This window comes from Bombina bombina, chromosome 1 (assembly GCF_027579735.1).
Source record: "Bombina bombina isolate aBomBom1 chromosome 1, aBomBom1.pri, whole genome shotgun sequence".
Lineage (NCBI taxonomy): Eukaryota > Metazoa > Chordata > Amphibia > Anura > Bombinatoridae > Bombina > Bombina bombina.
Window position 1 is genome coordinate 455,117,706 of NC_069499.1, and position 19,417 is coordinate 455,137,122.

Here is a 19,417-nt window from a genome sequence, read left to right on the forward strand (position 1 = left end):
AACACACAAGTAACCAGCCCTTTTTCAGTAGCAGGCATTTATTAAAAAAAAGCACACTTATGTTGTGATGAGAGCAGATAACATATCTTTAACAAATTGATTTGGGCATTTGTTGTTAATAAGGTTATTGAATATAAAGCTAATTAATGTCAGCGATTACTTCAAGTGATGGTAAACTTTTCCCTTTGTGTAATCAGATCAGGAATGTTAGGGATATTTCAGATGGAGTTTAATTAATCAGTTGAAATGAAGGTGCATTATAACATACTTTTTAATGTAGATATGAAATTGTAATACCCTGTGCTCCTGCCGCCTCACTTTTATTGGTGATCTAAAGGTTTGAATTGTTCTCCAACCAGCGCTCTAGCCGTACAGAACTTTTGTTGTAGCTAGAGCACTGATTAGAGAACATTTCAAACCGTTAGCTCATTTTTGTTTACTAATTAATATCAAATACAAACGTAGTTGAAAATACAAACACAAGTTTTTGATCAGTATAATAAGCACACCTAAAAATATGTTTGGTTACATATTCCAGATGAATGCAACACTGCCCAATGTATTAAAGTGCAGTTCATGCAAAATGGAGGACATCTGTTGAAGGGAAACACAGCAAGCATCCTGTGCTCTGATGAATCAGTCACAGGGCAATGATATCAGGAACGGAGTAGGCAGAAGGAATATAGTCACAGGGCCGGCCCTATCCATTGCGGGGCCCAAGGCAGGATTGAAAAATGGGGCCCCCTTTATCCCCGCCCCAACCACGCCCAATCTCCGCCCCTAACTCCGCCCGATCTCCACCCTAACCCAGCCCAATCTCCGTCCCTAACCCCGCCCAATCTCCGCCCCTAACCCGGCCCCACCTTATTTTTTATGGTTTTTCTTATGATAACAACATTACAGAGATGCCACACACAGATACACTTCTATACACAGGTACATAGATATACATATACAGGTGTAAACACACAGAGCCCCCACACAGAGCCCCCCCACACACACACAGAGCCCCCACCACCACACACACAAATAGCCCACACACACAGCCAACACTAATAATAATAATGCATGCAGTCGACATACCATGCAATGATGCAAAATGATTGTTACAAAAAAAGTTCAGCGTGTGTATCAGCGCTGTCTGTGCACAATCACAAGGTCACCCAACATGATCCTGCTCTATTTTTGGAAAGACATTAGGGCATTCGCAAGGTTTCAAGTGTTTAAATGGAAGAAATTCTTCATAAAGCATTCAAGATCTCATTCAAAATTCAAACAGGAAAATGTAGGGAGCTGCAAGTCATTCAATTGAGTAAAATGACATTGCCTACTCTAGATAGACACTAGTCAAGCAAGATATATTTAATACATACAGCAATATTCCATACTCAATGCTATTTAATTAAAGACTACCAACATTTTTTCACTCAATTAAATGCTCATTAAAGATTATGTTTAAAGACATGGCAAGGGACCTGTTTATTCATATTATTCAATATTACCAATTTTAATAAAGGAAGGTACTGAATGTTAAAACACATTCACTATGAAATTAATCCACTTTATATCAATTAAAAGATATCAGTTAAAACTTTAATCTTTAAATTATTATTATTAGTGAGATCAAAGCACATACAGGATGTATTAACTAAACGCAACTCTTCATCTATGTCATTAGTTAAAGGAGGGGGATATCATATAATGCTTGTTACCCTGCCTAACTCCCCATTTTATCTCTAATTCCAATCCACCAAAAACTTTCACCCACGCCCCTAAGGGTTAATTTTTCAGCTATCACACCGCAGTGCATAAAACCTGTCAGCTGCAATACTAGCCCATGATATCCGGATTACAACAGACAGCATCTGCTGCAGGCAAGGCTGGGTGATGTTCTTGACATTGCATACAGCATCTAAGGATCACATAACTTTTTGTTTGAAGTACTGTGATGTGCAGGCATAATCAGCCACCCCGACCCAGTATCATTACACTGTCACAACGCTTACCACTAACAAACCTACTCCTACGGTCCTACCGCTACCTGCACCAGACATTCTTCCTCATCTGCAGAATGGATTGCCTTGCCTGCTTAGATAAAGGTACCAACCTCCCCATGAAAATGCAGCATTTTACATGGGGAGGTTGGTACCTTTATCTAAGCAGGCAATCCATTCTGCAGATGAGGAAGAATGTCTGGTGCAGGTAGCGGTAGGACCGTAGGAGTAGGTTTGTTAGTGGAAAGCGGTGTGACAGTGTAATGATACTGTGTCAGATCGTACATGGTTATGTATATATTTAAGTCATACATGTCAAAGATAACAGAAAAAATGACAATCAAGAGCAAGAAAAAAAATACATTAATACTGTAAGAAAGAGAACAGCAACTTGCAGTCAATGGAGATAAACAGCCTAACGATTTTCCTTCCAAAATACCCTCTATAACAGCTGGATATTTAATTTTCATCATCTGTAAACTTATGCCCAAATCACCAAAGTTTAAAAGCTCTTCAATAACCCAAAATGAAGACTGAAATTCAGTTGTTATTAATTCTAGCACCAGCGTTATTTATTACAGTGTCCCCAGCTAATCGCACCAGCTGACAACCCGCACTCACCCTGCGCTGCCCACACCTCACCGACTGGGATGCGCTGCACCGGATCTCTACAGCACTGCCCAGCTTTAGCAGGCTCTTGGTGAATCTCTGGGCAGGATCCATGAAAACCGAGCACCGGGGGGCGTGGGAACGGGATAATAATAGGCGCTTTATCTGATGGGAGGGAAACAAGTAGATGCCGTTAGACCTGTGTGTCTAAATAGCACTAAGCATCAGAGGGGCAAGCTAGGGTAGGCAGAAAGGAATCCCCATGCCTGGCAAAGGGTTAAATATATAAGAGAAGCAAATTCAAATGTGAGTGTAGCAGGAAATTGAAAACTAGCAGAGCTGGGTGCGGGATAAAAAGAAACAAACCCCCTGGAATAAAAAGAAACAAACCCCCTGCCTTGTGTGCTCAGAGACACTAACACAATCTGTAAATGAACAGTGTAGCCTTCAGGAAGTGGAACTAGTAGTGCTGGGTTGGTATCTGCCTGACAGCTTCACTTGCTAACAGCGTCTGAGCCAGATAAATAACAAGCGTCGGGGCTGATTATGTGCACAGTGCTGATACATTTACACACCTGACTTGCACTCGCCCGGTACCTTTCGGCCTGTTCCCGCCCAGTGCCTGTCACTCCTCCTCCTCCTGTGCTTCAGCTCTGACTGCCCAGATGCACGCTCCGTCCTCACTGTGACTGAACTTTCCTTTCCCGCCGGGATTGTGAAATAAATTGCGCCGAAAAAAAATTAAAAATGGCGCCAAAAAAAAAGTCAGCGCACAACATTTTTTTTTATAAAAAAAAAAAAAAGAATTGTGTTTGAAACCGCGGGGCCCCCCTAAGTGCGGGGCCCGAGGCGGCCACCTCACCGCCACACCCAAAGGCCGGCCCTGCGTAGTCAGACAGTCCATGGTTAAAATAAGCTCAAATAAATATAGTGCGAAAACAGTAACAAAAGCTTAGTCAGAAACAGGCCAAAGTCAGTAACAATAACTAGGAAGCACAAATCAAGTCAAGGAAGCTTAAGTCAAAACTAATTGTCCAAAATAGAGAAACAAATGCCATAGTATTAATGTCTCAATAAACAAACAATCAAACACTGCACACATCAGGGAATATAAAGGTTATTGCAATGAAGGGCTGCTTAGCTTTTCCTAGGCCTCATTAAAAGCACGGTAAATCTTAATCCAGAAGGAACAGCAAAAACCCTTGTCACCAAACCCCTGTTATGACAACAAGCCCCTGACACTCTGAGCAGGTGCAATCTTATAATGCTGGTGCACAAGACAAATGCAGCGCATGTGTACAGTACTTATACTTCTGAAAACTGTGACAGTTTTTACTAACACAAGTGTATTGCAAATTTTTTTTAGCGAAACTTGAAATGCAGTCTTACAGATTTCAACTTTGACCTCTATGTCCTTTTAATAATATATTTCATGTTATTTTTTTATCATGTCATTGATAACCCCTTTGATTCTGCTAATAATTGACCCTTTAAATACCCAGGCCTGGACAGAGGAATGCAGATGACTTGGAAATCATTTTTGAAGAACTTATGCACATTAAAGCCTTATCTCATCTTTCAACCACAGTGAGTACTTAGGGTGTCATTAATAGTATTATTTTAGTAATTCTTTGTTGAATTGGAAATGTTAAGAAGAACAATCTAATGAATAGGGATAAGTAATTGGAGAGGTTAGTTGTATGCCATGGTGAAGTCAACAGGCCAGATACCTCTACAGGGTGTGTGAGCTATAGAACTGGAGATTGGTAATAGGTTTTTCTGAAAGTTTAACTTTTAAGAAATGTTTAATGTTCATCCTCAAAACACAGTTAAAGGGACAGTCAACACCAGAATTGTTGTTGTTTAAAAAGATAGATAATCCCTTAATTACCCATTCCCCAGTTTTGCATAACCAACACAGTTATATAAATACATATTTTACCCCTGTAATTACCTAGTATCTAAGCCTATGCAGACTGCCCCCTTATTTCAGTTCTTTTGACAGACTTGCATTTTAGCCAATCAGTGCTCACTCCTAGGTCACTTCACATGCATAAGCTCAATGTTATCTATGTGAAACACATGAACTAATGCCCTCTAGTGGTCAAATTGCATTCAGATAAGAGGCAGTATTCAAGGTCTAAGAAATTATCATATGAACTTCCTAGTTTTAGCTTTCAACTATGAATACCAAGAGAACAAAGCAAAATTGGTGATAAAAGTAAATTGGGAAGTTGTTTAAAATTACATGCCCTATTTAAATCATGAAAGGTTTTTTTGGACTTGACTCTCCCTTTAAGATGAGAAGCATTTACATAAATGTTACTACACCCAGTAAACAATTCTATCTAAAGAATCCCCAAGTTGTAGAACGTAAAGGAGGAAGACACTTACTGCTGATCTTCACAGCATGTTTCTGTAGAGGAAAGTTATAGAGGAACTCTTTGTATTCTCAAACTGTTAGTATCAACAACAACACAAGTCCATCCAGAACAATATGAAAACTTAATTTATGTTTTTGTAACAATATACATCATATGTGATTTGCGTACGTTCTCAGTGATGATGATAACGGTAAAGGTTGTAAAACAATGTTCTAGATGTTTAATGAAAATTAGGGTTGAGTTATACTTAACGACTGATATAATCAGTCAAAATGGTTAACATTTTTCAGTTACCACCTATCTAGTTACCAGGGAATTATATTTCTGCAGTCAACATAATAAGCAGAGATAGTTAAGAGTTAAGTTTACAGCAACACTACGCTTTTAAGATTCATTAATAGTTAAAATCCAGATAAATAACTGACATTTATAAATGAAGTAATATCATAAAGCTAAAGGATTATACTAGTGAAATATTTTAGCACATTGCATTATATTTTAAATAGATTAAATATGAGCTGCTCAATAAGAAAACCCATTAAGCATCCATCTTTTTGGTCTCTTTATATTCTTTAAAGTTACATGTAGTTGATCACTGGGACAAATTAAGCTGCAGATGTCAAAGGTGTCTGCAAACCTGATGTTAATGGGACATAGCAGTACAAAATCACATGTCAATTCATTAGAACATGTCATGTTAGCACTACTTACTCTGCAAGTCTATGTGTTTAACCTCCACAAGGGGGTTAAAAAATAGTTAAAATACCATATGGGAGCTGCAGAGAACTGCTGCTCCCAAGCCAGCCATGGCCAATGAGCCAAACAGCATCAGCAGTTTTACAACTATCAATGAACAGCTGTGCCACTGCTGCTGCTGATTGGCTTACCAGCTATGTCTTCTCTGGACCAGCAGTTCTCTGTGGCCCCTTTAACTACTGTTTAACCCCTTTATGGAGGGTAAACACACAGACTTGCAATACGTTCACTATGAGTTTAACTCATTTGGATTCCACTTATAAAGCAGCAGAGACTGCTTTAGAGGCCTTACAGTTCAGGTTTGCTTATGTGAGCCACCTCCAAGTTAAGACGCAGTGGTTACAAGAGTGATTGATAGGCCTGATTGTTCCTTCTGTGTGATTGACAGACCCTGCTCTCACGTGATTGGTCATCTGAGAGCAGTGGGCAGTATTGCACAAGCAGTTGCTTGTGTAGTAACAAATGCAGGCAGCAGAAGATCCTTGTTTGCTCAATCACTGAAAAACCAGGTCCATAAACGTGCAGGTTCTGTGGTGCTAAATAAATTAGAAGAGCATGACATGTTTGTACTATCATGTCTCTTTAAGTAAGAGGGAATATCAGCTGGGCTTGTTCCTCCCTCAGTCATGTCAACATGCTCACTAGAAAACAATAAATATCCCATCAGACTGGATCTTTAGTTACACCTGCACATATCAGTCTCACTCTGTGTTATATTCATCTCATCTCTCATTTTTTTCCTTAAAGGTGAAAAGGGAACTTGCAGGATTTTTGATCTTTGAATCTCATCCAAAAGCTGGAACAGTCTGTAAGTATAACTCTAGCAGGTGTTATTTCAGTAAATGTGAAGCTTTGCCTTTCAAGTTTATAATGTTTATCTTCATATTAAATGTGCACAAAAATCATCATTTTTTTAGTGCTTTTCCAATGAAAATTTGCTATCTGAATTCTTGAACTGCTATTTGTTTACCAGCAGCTTAAGAACATCTGTAAACGTAAAGAATAACTTTACATGTCCCACAATAGCTAATAAACGGCTAGATTACGAGTTTTGCGTTATGAGGGGTGCGGTGCTAACTTGCACGTTATTGTCACCGCTCAGTTTCCTACAGTGCTGGTATTACAGGTTTTCATAAACCCGGCATTATCAGGCAAGAAGTGAGCGTAGAGCATAATTGTGCTCCATACCGCACTCCAATACCAGTGCTGCTTAAGGCAGCGGTGAGCTGGTTTTATGTGCTCGTGCACGATTTCCCCATAGACATCAATGGGGAGAGCTGGCTCAAAAAAAGCCTAACACCTGCAAAAAAAAAGCAGCATAAGGCTCCGTAATGCAGCCCCATTGATTCCTATGGGGAAACAAAATTTATGTTTACACCTAACACCCTAACATGAACCCCGAGTCTAAACACCCCTAATCTTACACTTATTAACCCCTAATCTTCCGCCCCTGACATCACCAACACCTACATTATATTTATTAACGCCTAATCTGCTGCCCCAACATCTCCAACACCTACATTATACTTATTAACCCCTAATCTCCCGCCCCCAATGTCGCCGCAACCTACCTACGCTTATTAACCCCTAATCTGCCTCTCCGGATATTGCTGCCACTATAATAAACATATTAACCCACAAATTCTATCAGCCAATCGGAATTGAAGGGACACCATCTTGGATGACGTCATTTAAAGGAACCTTCATTCTTCAGTTGGCCTTTTAAGGGCTATTTGTAATTTAGTGTAGGTCAGGGCTTTTTTTTTTATTTTGGGGGGCTTTTTTATTTTGTTAGGGGGATTAGAGTAGGTGTAATTAGTTTAAAATTCTTGTAATTATTTTATTATTTTCTGTAATTTAGTGTTTTTTTTTCTTCGTACTTTAGATAATTTAAATTGTAATTAATTGTATTTAGTTTAGGTAATTAATTTAATTATAGTGTAGTGTTAGGTGTAATTGTAACATAGGTTAGGTTTTATTTTACAGGTAAATTTTTCTTTATTTTAACTAGGTAGTTATTAAATAGTTAATAACTATTGTACCTAGTTAAAATAAATACAAAGTTGCCTGTAAAATAAAAATAAACCCTAAGATAGATACAATGTAACTATTAGTTATATTGTAGCTATTTTAGGGTTTATTTTACAGGTAAGTATTTAGTTTTAAATAGGAATAATTTAGTTAATGATAGTAATTTTATTTAGATTTATTAAAATTATATTTCAGTTAGGGGGGGTTAGGTTTAGGGTTAGACTTAGGTTTAGGGGTTAATACATTTAATATAGTGGCGGCGACGTTGTGGGCGGCAGATTAGGGGTCAATAAATGTAGTTAGGTTACGGCGACATTGGGGGCGGCAGATTACAGGTTAATAAATATAATGTAGGGTTCGGCGATGTTGGGTGCATCAGATTAGGGGTTCATAAGTATAATGTAGGTGGCGGCGGTGTCCGGAACGGCAGATTAGGGGTTAATAATATAATGTCGGTGATGTCGGGGGCGTCAGATTAGGGGTTAATAAGTGTAAGATTAGGGGTGTTTAGACTCGGGGTTCATGTTAGGGTGTTAGGTGTAGACATAAAATGTATTTCCCCATAGGAATCAGTTTTGCAGGTGTTAGGTTTTTTTCAGCCGGCTCTCCCCCATTGATTCCTATGGGGAAATCGTGCACGAGCATGTTTTACCTGCTCACCGCTACCGTAAGCACCGCTGGTATTAAGGTGAGATGTGGAGCTAAATTTTGCTCTTCGCTCACTTTTATGCGAATAACGCCGGGTTTGTAAATACCGTAATACCAGCGTTGTCTGCAAGTGAGCGGTGAGGGAAAACTGCTCGTTAGCACCGCACCCCTGTTAACGCAAAACTCATAATCTAGGTTTTAGGGTTTATTTTACAGGCAAGTTTGTATTTATTTTAACTAGGTAGAATAGTTACTAAATAGTTATTAACTATTTACTAACTACCTAGTTAAAATAAATACAAATTTACCTGTAAAATAAAACCTAACCTGTCTTACACTAACACCTAATCTTACACTACAATTAAATAAATTAAATTAATTAAATACAATTACCTAAATTACAAAAAAACAACAATAAATTACACAAAATAAAAAACAAATTATCAGATATTTAAACTTATTACACCTAATCTAATAGCCCTATCAAAATAAAAAGCCCCCCCCCTTCCCAAATAAAAAAACCCTAGCCTAAACTAAACTACCAATAGCCCTTAAAAGGGCCTTTTGCGGGGCATTGCCCCAAAGAAATCAGCTCTTTTACTTGTAAAAAAAAATACAAACAGCCCCCCCAACAGTAAAACCCACCACCCACACAACTAACCCCCCAAATAAAATCCTAACTAAAAAAACCTAAGCTCCCCATTGCCCTGAAAGGGCATTTGGATGGGCATTGCCCTTAAAAGGGCATTTAGCTCTATTGCTGCTTAAAACCTAATCTAAAACTAAAACCCACCCAATAACCCTAAAAAAAACATACACTAACCCCCGAAAAAGTAATATCGGTGCTATGGAAGTCCCATTGAAAAAAAGACTTTACGCAAATTGCGTAAGTTAATTTGCGTTAAGGCCAAAAAAGTGTGCGGGACATCTGTACCTACAAGACTCATAATAGCAGCGGTAGTGAAAAAAACACAATTTATGTAAGAACTTACCTGAAAAAATTAATTTCTTTCATATTGGCAAGAGTCCATGAGCTAGTGACGTATGGGATATACAATCCTACCAGGAGGGGCAAAGTTTCCCAAACCTCAAAATACCTATAAATACACCCCTCACCACACCCACAATTCAGTTTAACGAATAGCCGATAAGTGGGGTGATAAAGAAAGGAGTAAAAAGCATCAACAAAGGAATTTAGCAATAATTGTGCTTTATACAAAAAAAAAATCATAACCACCATAAAAAGGGGGTGGGCCTCATGGCCACTATGAAAGAAATGAATTTATTAGGTAAGTTCTTACATAAATTATGTTTTCTTTCATGTAATTGGCAAGAGTCCATGAGCTAGTGACATATGGGATAGCAATACCCAAGATGTGGAACTCCACGCAAGAGTCACTAGCGAGGGAGGGATAAATATAAAAACAGCCATGTTCCGCTAAAAAAATGAATCCACAACTCAAAATATAAGTTAATTCTCATAAATGTGAGGAAAAAACTTAAATCAAAATCAGAAAAATCAAACTGAAACAGCTGCCTAAAGAACTTTTCTACCAAAAACTGCTTCCGAAGAATCAAATACATCAAAATGGTAGAATTTAGTAAATGTATGCAAAGAAGACCAAGTAGCAGCTTTGCAAATCTGATCAACTGAAGCTTCATTCTTAAAAGCCCAGGAAGTGGAAACTGATCTAGTAGAATGAGCCGTAATTCTCTGAGGCTGGGCTTGACCCGACTCCAAATAGGCTTGATGAATCAAAAGTTTTAACCACGAGGCCAAGGAAATGGCAGAAGCCTTCTGACCTTTCCTGGAGCCAGAAAAGATAACAAATAGACTAGAAGTCTTCCTGAAATCTTTAGTAGCTTCAACATAATATTTTAAAGCTCTCACCACATCCAAAGAATGTAAAGATTTTTCCAAAGAATTCTTAGGATTAGAACACAAGGAAGGAACAACAATTTCCCTATTAATGTTGATAGAATTTACAACCTTAGGTAAGAATTTAAATGAAGTCCGCAAAAATGCCTTATCCTGATGAAAAATCAGAAAAGGAGATTCACAAGAGAGAGTGGATAATTCAGAAACTCTTCTAGCAGAAGAGATGGCCAAAAGAAACAACACTTTCCAAGAAAGTAGTTTAATGTCCAAAGAATGCATTGGCTCAAACGGAGGAGCCTGTAAAGCCTTCAAAACTAAATTAAGACTCCAAGGAGGAGAAATTGATTTAATGACAGACTTGATACGAACCAAAGCCTGCACAAAACAATGAATATCAGGAAGTTTAGCAATCTTTCTGTGAAATAAAACAGAAAGAGCAGAGATTTGTCCTTTCAAGGAACTTGCAGACAAATCTTTATCAAAACCATCCTGAAGAAACTGTAAAATTCTAGGAATTCTAAAAGAATGCCAAGAGAATTTATTAGAAGAACACCATCAAATCAAGTCTTCCAAACTCGATAATAACTCTTTCTAGAAACAGATTTACGAGCCTGTAACATAGTATTAATCACTGAGTCAGAGAAACCTCTATGACTAAGCACTAAGCGTTCAATTTCCATACCTTTAAATATAATGATTTGAGATCCTGATGGAAAAAACGGACCTTGAGATAGAAGGTCTGGCCTTAATGGAAGTGGACAAGGTTGGCAACTGGACATCCGAACAAGATCCGCATACCAAAACCTGTGAGACCATGCTGGAGCCACCAGCAGCACAAACGATTGCTCCATGATGATTTTGGAGATCACTCTTGGAAGAAGAACTAGAAGCGGAAAAATATAAGCAGGCTGATAACACCAAGGAAGTGTCAATGCATCCACTGCTTCCGCCTGAGGACCCCTGGACCTGGACAGGTACTTGGGAAGTTTCTTGTTTAGATAAGATGCCATCAGATCTATTTCTGGAAGCTCCCACATCTGAACAACTTGAGAAAACACATCTGGGTGGAGAGACCATTCTCCCAATCCGCTTCCCAATTGTCTAATTTCTGCGGTTCATATCCCAGGTATAGACAGGAGCTGGATTCCGCCGAAACAAGTATCCAAGATACTTCTTTCATAGCTTGAGGACTGTGAGTCCCACCCTGATGATTGACACATGCCACAGTTGTGATATTGTCTGTCTGAAAACAAATGAACGGTTCTCTCTTCAACAGAGGCCAAAACTGAAGAGCCCAGAGAATCGCAAGGAGTTCCAAAATATTGATTGATAATCTCGCCTCTTGAGATTTCCAAACCCCTTGTGCTGTCAGAGATCCCCAAACAGCTCCCCAACCTGAAAGACTCACATCTGTTGTGATCACAGTCCAGGTTGGACGAGCGAAAGAGGCCCCTAGAATTGTACGATGGTGATCTAACCCCAAAGTCAGAGAAAGTTGAACATTGGGATTTAAGGATATTAATTGTGATATCCTTGTATAATCCCTGCACCATTTGTTCAGCATACAAAGCTGGAGAGGTCTCATATGAAAACGAACAAAGGGGATCACGTCCGATGCTGCAGTCATGAGACCTAAAACTTCTATGCACATAGCTACTGAAGGGAATGACTGAGACTGAAGGTTCCGCCAGGCTGCAACCAATTTCAAACGTCTCTTGTCTGTTAGAGACAAAGTTATGGACACTGAATCTATCTGGAAACCTAAAAAGGTGGTGTCGGGTCTCTCGTGTAAGTTACCATAGTGACAAATCAACAGGGGGTGACGGTTTAAAAGACCTGACCTCCCATCTATCAGGAGCTTGACAAAGGCCCAGACCGGGCTGAAACGCGTTGCTCCGCCCACTTTTCTAACACACAGGTGACTGGAACTAATTACCAGCGTCGAGACCGCACAGAGACCCAGAGCACAGTTTGGTCTATCTGGCGCGAGTGCTGACACGGATCGTAAAAGACAAGAGGTTTCCTTCCTTTCGGTGATCCATCCAGCAGTGATCTAATCCAGGACCGCTATAGAGAGACAGCTGGGACTTCATAGAGCATTTTCGGTGTAAGTAATAAGTGAACACCTTAAATTTGGCTCTCTTCCTGTCTGTTCATTTGGATCTCAAATCTCGTTACAGCTCCGGTTAAACATCACTAACTTCCAGCTGACGTGGATCTTCCTTGGTTTCCAATGGGATCTTTGTTTTCTATCTCGAATTAATCATTTGTGATAGTGATTGTCTCATTGTTGTTTCACTGTTATTTTATTTATGCAATTTTATTTTGAGTTTTTAGGGATTTTATTGATACTACATTGTCAAACGCCTGATCAGAGTGTTATTTAAATTTGGTTTTAAAAGTATTTTTGTGCACGATTAAGACTGTAATAAAATTTGTTCATTTTTTACTTGCACCACTACTCTGGTTCATCCTTAAGCACATCCCTAATTTTGGGTTTGTCATTTATAATCAACTACCCCAGTTTTTTACATATTTGTAAGGAATTATCATTTCCATCGTACTAAGGTAATTTATTGTTTATAGTATACAATAATTAGAACCTTTGCACTACCAATTCAAGCTACACGTTAGCGCCAGGGGTTATTATAGTAATATCTTTATTACTATTGTATGATTGTGTTCCTTTCTGTGGAGTTTGAGGATACTCCATTTACCCAGTGGTTTATTGGTAACTTTCCCAGCGCAGGTTGATCACACCCCTCAGTACAACCTAAAAAGGTTACCTTTGTCTGAGGAATCAAAGAACTTTTTGGTAAATTGATCCTCCAACCATGTTTTCGAAGAAACAACACTAGTTGATGCGTGTGAGATTCTGCAGAACGTAAAGACTGAGCGAGTACCAAGATATCGTCTAAATAAGGAAACACCGCAATACCCCGCTCTCTGATTACAGAGAGTAGGGCACCTAGAACCTTTGAAAAGATTCTTGGAGCTGTCGCTAGGCCAAAAGGAAGAGCAACAAATTAGTAATGCTTGTCTAGAAAAGAGAATCTCAGGAACTGATAGTGATCTGGATGAATCGGAATATGAAGATATACATCCTGTAAGTCTATTGTGGACATATAATGCCCTTGCTGAACAAAAGGCAGAATAGTCCTTATAGTCACCATTTTGAAAGTTGGTACTCTTACATATTGATTCAAAATCTTTAGATCCAAAACTGGTCTGAATGAATTTTCTTTCTTTGGGACAATTAATAGATTTGAATAAAACCCCAGACCCTGTTCCTGAAATGGAACTGCATGATTACCCCTGATAACTCCAGGTCTGAAACACACTTCAGGAAAGACTGAGCCTTTACTGGGTTTGCTGGAATGCGTGAGAGAAAAAATCTTCTCACAGGCGGTCTTACTCTGAATCCTATACTGTACCCCTGAGAGACAATACTCCAATCCAATGATTTTGGACCGAATTGATCCAAACACATTTGAAAATTTTTAATCTGCCCCCTACCAGCTGAGCTGGAATGAGGGCCGCACCTTCATGTGGACTTAGGGGCTGGCTTTGATCTCTTAAATGGCTTGGATTTATTCCAATTTGAAGAAGGCTTCCAATTGGAAACAAATTGTTTGGGGGAAGGATTAGGTTTCTGTTCCTTATTTTGTCGAAAGGAACGAAAACGTTTAGAAGCTTTAGATTTACCCTTAGGTCTTTTATCCTGAGGCAAAAAAACTCCCTTCCCCCCAGTGACAGTTGAAATTATTGAATCCAACTGAGAACCAAATAATTTATTACCTTGGAAAGAAAGAGATAGCAATCTGGACTTAGAAGTCATATCAGCATTCCAAGATTTGAGCCACAAAGCTCTTCTAGCTAAAATAGCTAAAGAAATAGATTTAACATAAATTTTGATATCAAAAATGGCATCATAAATGAAATTATTAGCATGTTGAATCAACTTAACAATGCTTGACAAATCATGATCCGATACTTGTTGCGCTAAAGTTTCCAACCAAAAAGTTGAAGCAGCTGCAACATCAGCCAAAGAAATTGCAGGCCTAAGAAGATGATTTGAATATAAATAAGCTTTCCTTAGAAAAGATTCAAGTTTCCTATCTAAAGGATCTTTAAAAGAAGTACTATCTTCCGTAGGAATATTAGTACATTTAGCAAGAGTAGAGATAGCCCCATCAACTTTGGGGATCTTTTCCCAAAACTCCAATCTAACTGCTGGCAAAGGATACAATTTTTTAAACCTTGAAGAAGGAATAAAAGAAGTACCAGGCCTATTCCATTCCTTAGAAATCATATCAGAAATAGCATCAGGAACTGGAAAAACCTCTGGAATAACCACAGGAGGTTTATAAACAGAATTTAAACGTTTGCTAGTTTTAATATCAAGAGGACTAGTTTCCTCCATATCTAATGTAATCAACACTTATTTTAACAAAGAATGAATATAGTCCATTTTAAATAAATAAGAGGATTTGTCAGTGTCAATATATGAGGCAGGATCTTCTGAATCAGATAGATCCTCATCAGAGAAGGATAATTCAGTATGTTGCTGGTCATTTGAAATTTCATCAACCTTATGAGAAGTTTTAAAAGACCTTTTACGTTTATTAGAAGGCGGAATGGCAGACAAAGCCTTCTGAATAGAATCAGAAATAAATTCTTTTAAATTTACAGGTATATCTTGTGAATTAGATGTTGAGGGAACAGCAACAGGTAATGAACTACTACTGATGGATACATTCTCTGCATGCAAAAGTTTATCATGACAACTATTACAAACCACAGCTGGAGGTATAACCTCCACAAGTTTACAACAAATGCACTTAGCTTTGGTAGAACTGTTATCAGGCCGCAGGGTTCCAACAGTGATTTCTGAGACAGGATTAGATTAAAAAAAATCAGGCAGGTGACAGCAAATACTGTGACAATTTATTATGGAGATAAAAAGGAAGATAAAAAGGAAGGCAACGTTTCGGGATCAGTCTCCCTTATGCATGCCAGGATTAGATTGAGACATCTTGCAAATGTAAGAGAAAAAAACAACATATAAAGAAAATTATCAATTTCCTTATATGGCAGTTTCAGGAATAGGAAAAAATGCAAACAACATAGCCCTCTGACATAGAAAAAAGGCAAGAGGCAAATAGGAATGGGGTCTTAAATAATGAAAACAAGTATGACGCACAACAAACAGAAAAATATTTTTTGGCGCCAAAAACGTCCGGAAATGACACACTCGCGTCATAGATGATGCAACCTTGTGAAGGGCTCGGCGACTTTGCGCCAAAAAAATCTAGCGCCAACAATGACGCAATAAACTTTGGCATTTTGCTCCTTCGCGATCCTAGTTTTGCCCACAAATTTAAAAAAAACAGTCAATTGAAAAAGAGACTATACCCCAGGTAAGAAATATATTTTTTTATAAAAAAGCATTTCCCAGTTATGAAACTGACAATCTGCAAAATGAAATATACTGAAAACCTAAATCATGGCAAATATAAAGTACAAACAGCAAAATAGAAAGGAATTTAGGAGACAGGAAACTCCTTTCTGCCAAATCAATATAGCAGAGGAACGTATATATATATCTCAAAAATGTAATAATTAGGAGAGGAGCCCACTCCCGCTGTCCGGTATTAACAGAAAATGCGATACCCTGATGGAAGTCTCTTGTTTAGTAATAAATGTAGTGTAAGGAACGGGGGCTTATCCTGTTAATGTCCACAAATCCTCATGGAAAACCACCAAGTCGTGGGCGTGGGGACAGCTAGCTGCCGATATCCAACACGGCAGAGGCCAACACTCTAGTCCCTGATAACTACGTAACCACAGGGGACCCGGCCAGATCATAGACACTCTGTGTAACGCCAGTCCCAGGCGTCTTCTCCCTTCGGTAGGTGCTGCACACAGGCTCAAGTAAACACACTCCACTGTCGGTTGAGCCGTAAGCTCCAAACCGCTCTCCTCAACGCCAAGTCGTGGGCGTGTCGTGGGTAAGTACGGATTCAGCCAATCAGGTGCGGCACTCTGGAAAAGCCGGTCACTGCTTCCAATGAAGAAAGTTAGGGGATCCCTTTCACCGGACTCGTCTCCAGCAGGGTGAGCTCAACGTCTCAAGCAAGGGTGGATATGCTCAGTAGCTGGACACATTGAATAAGCAAAAAGGAAAAAAGGACTGAGCAATATCCAAGTATATATAAAACTTAATGTTTTTTCACCCATAATGGTATTTAAAAGTTCATGGTAACACCACCAATAAAATGCAAAAAGGTTCAGAGTACAGCTGTATAGATAAGCATACACGTTTCAGCAGAAGCCGTATTCATAGCTTAACTAAAACAGGGTATAGTTTAAACTTATATTTCCCCATCTACACAGCCATTGGTTAAAACAACAAACAGACACAGCTGTAGAATGAACACTGAAAATATAGTTGACACACCCTCAAAGGAAACTACCCTCTATATGTTATGCTTACATATGTGACTAACCAAAATAATGTATAAAGCCAAAGTTAATAAACTGCGGTTATCTCATTATACTAAAATTAAACCAATTTATACTGAAACCGGCTCTTGTAGTCTATCATAAGATATGCTCATAAAATATACACACACTAATAGACCTAATGATTAAAAGTACTGGCTAAACAAACCTCAATACTAGTGTATGCTAACACTCAAACTGTTAGTCGCCCAAAGTCCTTAAGATATTTCTAACATTCTAGGTAATTAATATAATAATATAATAATTGAACTCCAAGAAAGGAACATAGAAAGCTAGGTATTTAACACTTATACATAGGATATCATCTTTCAAGCCTATCCTAAACAGGTAAAATATAAATCATAGTGTTAAGGCCCCTAGGAATACGGATGATCAGAATTAGATATAGTATTTATAATTAAATTAAATTCAAAATAATTTAAGTAACATTCCTATGCCACTACACCTAGGTAGGAATCAATCCTGTGTACTTCTCATCCAATGGGGGGAGAACTAGCCACTGTGCTACAAGAGAAAGCAATACTAAAAGTGAGAACCCTTGTCTCCAATCTGAAAATCCAATACATCTCATTTTTACTGAGAATTTTTTTTTTTTTTTTTTCTTTTTTTTCAAAGAGCTTTATTTGAACAAAACAATATACAAGAGAGAAAGACAGGAAAAATTAAAAAAAAAAAATATATACATGACACTACAGTACAACATATTAAGTGACGACTGGGCATGGTAGATCCAAAAAGTTCTCAATGTCACTCTTAGGCCCGTGTTGACCAGGTATTAGATATCAGATCTGCAGTTAATGTTCTCAAAAGTACAGTTTTCTCTCTTGCTTTACTAATATCAGTATAAACTTAGAAAAAAGCTCCATAATTTTCACAAGTCTTTTTTCCTGTTGTCTTGTTGCGGAGCGGTAACATTGCAGTGAAGGTTAACTTAATGTCACACAGCAAGAACTAAGATAACAATTTAAACATCTTCAAACTCCTTCACATTGGAGCTGATACATATAGACACATATAAACAAATAACTATAATCAGAACATAACATGGCCTGGGTACATTTTGCCACTCTCTGTTTCGTTTATTCTCCAAGTGGGAGAAACAAAAAAGGGGGGGGGGAGGGAGGGGGGACGGGACAAGGAAGGGAAGAAGGACGAAGAGAGAGAGAAAAAAAAAAAAAAAAGGGGTAAGGGGGGGCAGAATACAGGTCAGACTCAGATCACACTCAACCCAATTCACTGTAGCAGACTTCCACAGCAACCTACTCTCCACTGCCCCACATCTGCAATAAAAGGTCGTGTCTGTCTAATTTTGCAATTTTAGCGTAATGGTATCTCTCAAGTGACAGAAGGTTCGTGACCTTCCGCTTCCATTCTATCAGAGTGGGTACTTGTGTTGATTTCCAATGGAGGGGTATCAGACTTTTCGCACCTGTGAGCATCAGGAATAATAGGGTTTTTTTTGGCAACATCTTTAATCTGATATGGCATATGGAAAAGCAAGGTCTCAGGTGTTTTGGGGATATTTAATCCCAGAAGCATCTGCATCTCTTCCCAAACTGCGGACCAGTAATTGTGTAGTAAGGGGCAGTCCCACCATATGTGTACTATTGTACCCTGCTCCCCGCAACCCCTCCAGCATTTATCCGATGTGTTAGGATAGATTAATTTCAGTCGTGCTGGTGTAAGGTACCATCTACTTAGGTGTTTATATTGGGATTCCTGTACATGTGCTGAGACAGAAGTAGACTTTATAGAACGAAATATCCTATGCCAGTCCTCATCAGTAAGCTCCACCTCCAACTCCCCATGCCACATTCTGGTGTAAGTTGGTAACTCGTTCCCCCCCTGGCCAAGCAGGTGTGTGTATAAGATCGATATCAGATGTCTGGAGGGAGTCTCCTTTGTGCACAGCTGTTCAAATGGCGTTTGTTTTCTAGTCAATTGTTGTTTATATCTGTGGGTAGATATGTAATGGCATACTTGCAGGTAGACATACCATGGTATGGGGGTATCATGCTGCTCCTCCACCAGCTCCTCCCTCAACTTAACCCTGTCCTCTTTTTGCAAGGGAGGTATGTTGTGGCATTGTTTTGCATTGCAGAGGTAACTCTGGGTTACCATGTAAGGGTGTTAGGGGGGAGTACAGTGTCGATATGTGTGGTTCAGTGTGTAAGGTCCTTTCCCACTCTGAAAGCATCACATCTAGAATTGGGAAATATGTGAGATCAACCTGTCTATGTCTTTTAGGGGTCCATAGGAGGATGGGCAGGTCACGTGTTTGCATTGCTTCTCTATCCAAATGGATCCAACGCTTCTGATCGCTACCTTGGCACCATTCCACTACTCTTTGGAGTAGTGTAGCTCTCCTGTATAGAAGAAGATTTGGGAGACCCAAACCTCCTTCGTCTCTGGGCATATACATAGTTTTTTTATTTATTCTGGGCTTCAGCCCCTGCCAAACATATTCCTCGAGTATCTTCTGCACAGAGGAAAGAAATGTCGCTGGCAGAGGCATAGGGAGAACCTGAAGTACATACAAAATCCTGGGGAGGACATTCATCTTAAAAACATGTATCCTTCCCAACCAAGAG

General features: G+C 38.9%; 1 protein-coding gene across 1 annotated transcript in view; it reads left to right on the top strand.

Moving 5' to 3' along the window:
• LOC128645442 (rap guanine nucleotide exchange factor 4-like) overlaps window positions 1-19,417 on the top strand; it is a 388,555-nt gene that overhangs the window by 222,677 nt on the left and 146,461 nt on the right. The window contains exons 8-9 of the mRNA XM_053698451.1: window positions 4,106-4,190; window positions 6,491-6,551. Of these exons, the coding sequence (XP_053554426.1) occupies window positions 4,106-4,190; window positions 6,491-6,551 (146 nt within the window). The remainder of the gene's footprint in view (window positions 1-4,105; window positions 4,191-6,490; window positions 6,552-19,417) is intronic.